This window comes from Acomys russatus, chromosome 1 (genome assembly GCF_903995435.1).
Source record: "Acomys russatus chromosome 1, mAcoRus1.1, whole genome shotgun sequence".
Taxonomy (NCBI): domain Eukaryota; kingdom Metazoa; phylum Chordata; class Mammalia; order Rodentia; family Muridae; genus Acomys; species Acomys russatus.
Window position 1 is genome coordinate 93,926,412 of NC_067137.1, and position 6,285 is coordinate 93,932,696.

The 6,285-nt window shown below is 47.5% G+C and overlaps 1 protein-coding gene across 1 annotated transcript; it reads right to left on the bottom strand.

The window, feature by feature from the left end:
- Positions 1–957: 957 nt before the first annotated feature.
- On the bottom strand, positions 958–2,517 carry Pnma1 (PNMA family member 1). Its single transcript, XM_051149000.1, has one exon. The coding sequence runs from the start codon at positions 2,110–2,112 to the stop codon at positions 1,051–1,053; it is 1,062 nt and encodes a 353-aa protein (XP_051004957.1). The 5' UTR covers positions 2,113–2,517; the 3' UTR covers positions 958–1,050.
- Positions 2,518–6,285: the final 3,768 nt, after the last annotated feature.

Here is a 6,285-nt window from a genome sequence, read left to right on the forward strand (position 1 = left end):
GTGCAGTGGCTCATACCTGTGACCCCAGCGCTGCAGAGGCTGGGAAGAGGAGAGCTGCTACAAGTTTGAGACCAGCATGAGCTACAGAGTGAATTTCAGGCCAGCCTCAGCTACGGAGTGGGACTGTGACAAAGAAACAAAATCCCCAAGGAACCAGCCGAACAAGATGTGTAGGTGATATTGGATTTAAGCTCATAGCGAAGGGGTTAAAAAAAAAGACTTTTTGACATGAGCAAAAATCCTTAGAAAAATGTATGGAGCTGAATTACACTGAAATTTTTTATACATGTTAGGGAAAACAGAAAGAGAACTTTCAATTTTTTATTTGTATACATCTATTTGATAGCTTCAAATTTAGAACATCAACATGACTAATAATTAACTGACAAATATTTGAAGTCGGGGAGTGTAGCTTGTCCATGGTACCTTGCCCTATGACACCATGAAGAACAGATTGTAGTGCGCTAAAAAAAGCACATTTTTCTAACAAGCCACTCTTGCTCCTAGAACACTTTTCAGGAGTCCTAGAACACTTTTCAGGTAAACTGATTTCAGTGTCAACGAACGCCACAGGAAGTTCGAAATCTGCATTTTCCAGATGAGTAATATCATCTGACAGCATCCCATTTTTTCCCCCACGGATACAAATTAGGAACAATTTACAGTAAAACTATCCACAATGTTAGAAACAAATAGTTTGAGCTGCCCAGCCTGTGAGCCAGGCGAGCACTTAGCATCTGAACCTGGAGGTTCAGTCATCTTGACAGGAAGTGTCACAGCTTTGCGAGTTTTTTCCCAGCAGTCAAAGATGACATCAGGAGGACTTGCATCAGGCATTCATTTTAGGCACTGTGCCCACCTCTACTGTCGAAGCTCATACCAACCACAGGGTCCTGTCAATGTTACACGAATATGCAGGCCTGACTCCCCTATGCCATCCCTCAGAAAACCAAACCAAAACCAGGAGGCGGCTCTGTGTTTACTGTGAGAGGCAGGCTTTGTAGAGCAGCACAGGGAAAATAACAAAATCAGCCTGGCCAATCCGCGGATTCAGAAGTGCCCGTCCAGGCCTAGCTGCAAGAGCGCGGCTTCCGCCTCCTCCTCTTCCTCTTTGGCTTCCTCTTCTCGAATCTGCACCAACAACTGGAAGAGGTTGGGTGCGGGTCCTTCCGCAATCCCCCTCAGCCACAACTGCCTTCGGATGGCCCCGCTGTGGTTGGCCCCCGCGATGACCTGCTCCAGGCGAGCCTGGTTCACGTTATCTTTATCAATGGCCCCCTTCTCCACTACCTTCTGCAGCAGAGGCTCCAGGCGAATGACATAAGCAGATAACTTTTCTCCTGGGTTCTGGTAAGTGTTCAGAAATCTGACCTGTACATCTCTAGAGCTCTCCACGCTCCCAAACACCTGCTCAAGAGCCTTCAGGCATTCTGCGGTGGTTATGGCAGGGTTGTTGGTCTTGAGGATGCGAATGACATCAGCAGCAGGGCCTCTCAAACTCTCCATCAGGCGCCGTCTCTTTTCGACATCAGCCACCTGCCATTCCTCTATGACCTCATGCGAGTGCTCCAGCCAGGAATCAAAGCTCTCCTCGCCAGGCCCGGGAATGTCCTTTCCGGAGAACAACGTCAGCTTCTTGTACCATACGGACTCAACAAGAGGCTGAATAACATTATCTAAAATATAGTTGAGCAGCTCTGCTGGCATTTCTGGGCCTGGAGCTGGAGCGGGGTTCTGAAACCCAAGCACACGACCAACATCTTGCACGGTCCACCCTTCCCTAGCTAGAAAGAGGTTCAGCCTTTCCAAAAACTCCGCGTCGGAAGTGGGGGGTTTAAAGACTACTTTCCACAACCCTCCTTTGCCTGGCATCTCCCTGGGGATCAGGGAGTAGTCCGCCGCTCCGGTGAGCTCTAACAAGGCTGCTTTCGCATTTTCTTCCCTCCAAAACATTCTCCCCAGTACTCGGTAGGCCACCTGGGGCATCGCGGCTTGGAGGGTCTCTTCGATTTCAGCCTCGTCACAGTTCACAGGGATCCCCCAGACCAACAGAGCTCTCTGAGAGTTCACATCCATTCCCCTGCACCAGTCTTCCAACAGTGTCATCGCCATTTCGCCCAACTATTAAGGTGCCAGTTCGATAAACACCACTTGGACTGGCTCACGGTGCTCCAGGGGCCTAAAACAATACAGCATGCGCAACTCCCCCCGGTAGGCTAGGGGGCGACAAGCTTCCAGCAAACCACAATTACCAAAGGACAGCAGAGTCCCGTCTCGTCCCTTCCGGGTCCCAGAGTCAGTGTAGGGAAACCACGGGTCTCTCCGCCTATCGCTCTAATGTCGTCCCCTTTGGTCCCGGCAAGGGTGGCTGGCTGCAGCTGTGCGTGGGGTCACTGCGTGGAGGGGGAGAAGCAAGGCTGGCGGAGGGCGGCGGACTCCCCGCGGGAGACGGCCAGCCGGGTGCGGCCGCGGGGCGTGGCAGCTCCTCCCTCCTCTCCGGGAGGGCAGGCGAAGAGCGGTCAGCTCGGGCGGAGGGTCGCAGAAGCCCGGAGAGGCGGCACTCAGGCCGTGCGGTGGTAGCGGGCGCCAGCTGGCGAGCACTGGGGACCGAGGCCGCAGGGAGGCGCGGAAGGCGGGATGGAGCCGGGCTGGAGGCAGCTCCGTTCAGAGCCTGTGGCCGCGCGCTCCCGCAACGGCCGCGGCTGTGCAGCTGCAGCGGAGGGCGGAACCGGTGCGCTCGCCGCCCCAGTGTCGCCGTGGCAACCATGTCCATGACGACCAGAGATGCGCGAGCTCCAGCAAATCTGGCGGTTGCTATGGTACCGAGGAGTTTGAGGAATCTATGCTGGCGCATTTCTTTTTTTTTTTTTCCCCCCCAGACTCTTTCTTAGCAATATTGCTAAGCATGTTTCTTTTTTAATTATCTAATTTTGCTGTAAATTTGTTGGCCTTATCAGTATTCATCTACCATGACGGACTTGTCTCGTTTTGCTCATCCTTTCTATGCATTCGTACTGCTATGAAAACACCCTGACTTTCTTGTACCAACTGATCCCACTCTGCAGCTGCTGTTTCCCCCCATACCTACATATCTACAGGCTCCTATGAGAGACTCACTTGGCTTTCTTGTCTAACTTTCATAAATATATATGTATATACACACATATATAAACATTTACATGGTATTACATATATTAAAACATTTGTTATATGTGTATGCATGTAACAACATAACCCTGTGACTATTTATCTTTGTAGCCAGGCAAACTGCAAACATTTCCCCTTCTTGGCCTTACCGACATACAGGATAACAAAACAGAAGTTCACTTCAAGCAAAGCAAGGCCCAGCTGGCAGAAACACCCCTATAAGAATGTGGCATTCACTGGGCAGTGGTGGCACATGCCTTTAATCCCAGCACTTGGGAGGCAGAGGCAGGTGGATCTTTGAGTTCAAGGCCAGCCTGGTCTACAAAGTGAGTCCAAGACAGCCAGGATTACAAGAGAAACCCTGTCTCGAAAAACAAGACAAAACAACAAACAACCCCCCAAAAACAAAGCAAAAATAAATAAATAAAAATTTAAAACCCCAAGAATGTAGCATTCAACAATGAATTTTTTAAAACCTTATTTAATAAAAGGTCTTAAGATACAGAACATTCAAAAGTAAATAAGTTACATAGGTACATTACAATCACATCAGCAAGATTCTCTTTAGTGTATTAATTTTTTTATAAAAAGCACACAAAAAATAAAATTTTCAGTCAGGTCTATCACAACTGTACAGCAAAGAGGTAATATTTATATATATGTACACTATTTTTAATATGTAACAGTCTTTTTTAAAAAGAGTGCCACAGGCAACAAACACATGAAAGGCAGTGTCTGATCATTTTGTTTCAAAATAAAAGGAATATACTTATTTTTATGCTATTAAAATATTTGTACAGTAATTACAGACTGTCAAGGCTGTTCCTGTGCTGTCCTCTCCAACAAGGCCTTCAACGTAAGAGACAAGTGAGGAAAAGTTCTAACAGCTGCAACTTTTTTTTTTTTTTTCTTGAGGCAACAAACACAGCCAAATGTGGGTTAGACACAACTGTTTTATAAAAATATGCATACTTCCTGTAAAAACCTAAGGGGTTAGGCTTCGCCAGTCTAGTAATAAATAACAACCCAGAAAAGTGAGCCCCAATAAAAACACTTCAACAGCTGAGGCGTGAGTATACGCTATATTCCTCCTTCATCTTTTAACACCTGGCACGAGAGAAGAAAGAGGTTAGGTGACTGAGGCAGTTAAATAGAGGCAGTCCCTTTAGACAGCAGCAGCACAAAGCCTCTGTGCCGGGGGTTGGGGGTTGGGCTGAGGGGGTAGTGGTGGTGGTGGTGGTGGAGGTGGGATGGCACAGGGTGGGTGTGTACCTTAGCTAGGGGGCAGCAGAAGGCGTGGAGGACAGTAGTCAGGGCACTGTCTCCTTAGGTAGGCAAGAGACCTCAGAAATGGTCCAGAACACAGGCACTGTGTCAATTTCATGCCCTTCTCTGAATGCAGGAGGAGGCTGGGAGGCAGGCAGGGTGACCTGGTGTAGGGAGGCTATGGTGAAGCTGAGGCCCTGACTTTATTCTTAAAGAGCTCTGAATAGGACGAAAAACAAAACAAAACAAAAGCCAAGCCCAATGTGTTCATATGAGAAAGCACCAGTAAGGATGCGCCCGCGCCAGCCTCTGCCTCAAAATGTTTGTTCTCACACTGCATCCTGGAGCATGGATGGCTCTAAAACAGTGTGTGGTGGAATCACTTCCTGAAGGTACCATCTTGATCTTTTTTTTTTTTCCCCTGCCCTCTGGCTATATTCATCTGGTCTTTGTAAACTTAGAGAAGTAGAGACTTTGTATTAAGATTTCCAAGGATCAATTGGTACCACTGAACACAAGCCTCATGAGACTGAAGACGTCTGCTAATATGTCCATCAAGGGGCCTGAGGCAAATATTTAAATAGAGAAAAAAAAAAAAAAAAAAACCACCTTGGGAAATATAAGTAGCACTTCGGGGCTAAGCTATGAAGGCACTCTTTATACAAGTGGTTTAGAAGAGAGCCTAAATTTACTGCCCTCCTGCCTGTAGAAGGTACTAGAATTTTGCAATCTTGGGACTTCGAGTTTGTAGAAGCCTATGCAAGAAACCAACAGCAAAAAAGCGGGATGTTAAATAGCCGTACGGGTACGTAGGGGGGACATTTCTGTTACTTCCATAGGCAGCTCTCATAGAACCATACTAACTTGTGAATGAACGTAAAACATACCCAGCGGGGCACAGCTTAAAAACAAACTCCACCTCGTTTCCAGTTCCGACAGGGCTGTAGGCCATTCCCCAAGGAATACTGAACAAATCAACATTAGCTCTTTACTAACGTTGGCCAGTCAGCACACAGTCATTTAGAATTTCTTCTGTATAACTAAAGTTAAGTAATGATATGAAAAAACAAACAAAAAACAAACAAACAAACAAACAAAAAACAACCTAGGCGCCCTATAGAACTGGAAAGCGAAGGAGCCTCTAGAACATTCTGACCCTTCAAGTGATTTCATGCTAAATATGTTTTGTTTTGTTTTTTTTCCAGTCAGAATCCAGACTGATAAACAAAACTACAATTCTGGCATCCTGCCAACTCCCTCAAGCATTTTGAAAGCACAAAAGGGGGAGGCCTGAGAACTGCCTTTGATCTCAGCTACCTCTGCTAGTTTCCTGTGACGCGCAGCCCGTTCTGTGCTACTCTCATCCCTATTGGCAAGAACAACAAGTTAAGGGACCCTTGGGCCTTGGCACTGAAGGAGGGGCTGGGGATGCCAAGAAGGTGCCTCATTTTAGGATAAATGCACTTGGACCTCTGGAAAGCAAGAGGCCCCTGGTCCCTGAGGATGTTAAAAATTAAATATTAATAAGAATAAATAAATAGTTCCCACATGACACGAGTCAAGGAATGAAGGCTCCTGTCTAATCTAGGTAGGAGACATCCCGCTTCCAGGGAAGGATCCAGAAATCTCCAGCATGCAGTATGGGGGGAGGGGTGGTGGTAGAAGGGAGCTATGAATATCGACATTGAGTGAGGTGTACTGGGGTTAAGTGACCGCTACTGTGAACAGGACAGGTTAAGAAGGGAGCTGGCACCCAAGGGCAGGCCCCGCCTCTCCAGGACCTGCTTGAGGCTCCCTTAGCAGGTATAAAATGGTAGGTAGCAGGTAGGGTCATCGGGCTTGTCAGAAGATCCCTCAGCCCTAGCTCTGCAT

Excerpts from the sequence above, each read along its gene's own strand:
- Pnma1 (XM_051149000.1), bottom strand. The coding sequence starts at position 2,112 with ATGGCGATGACACTGTTGGAAGACTGGTGCAGGGGAATGGATGTGAAC.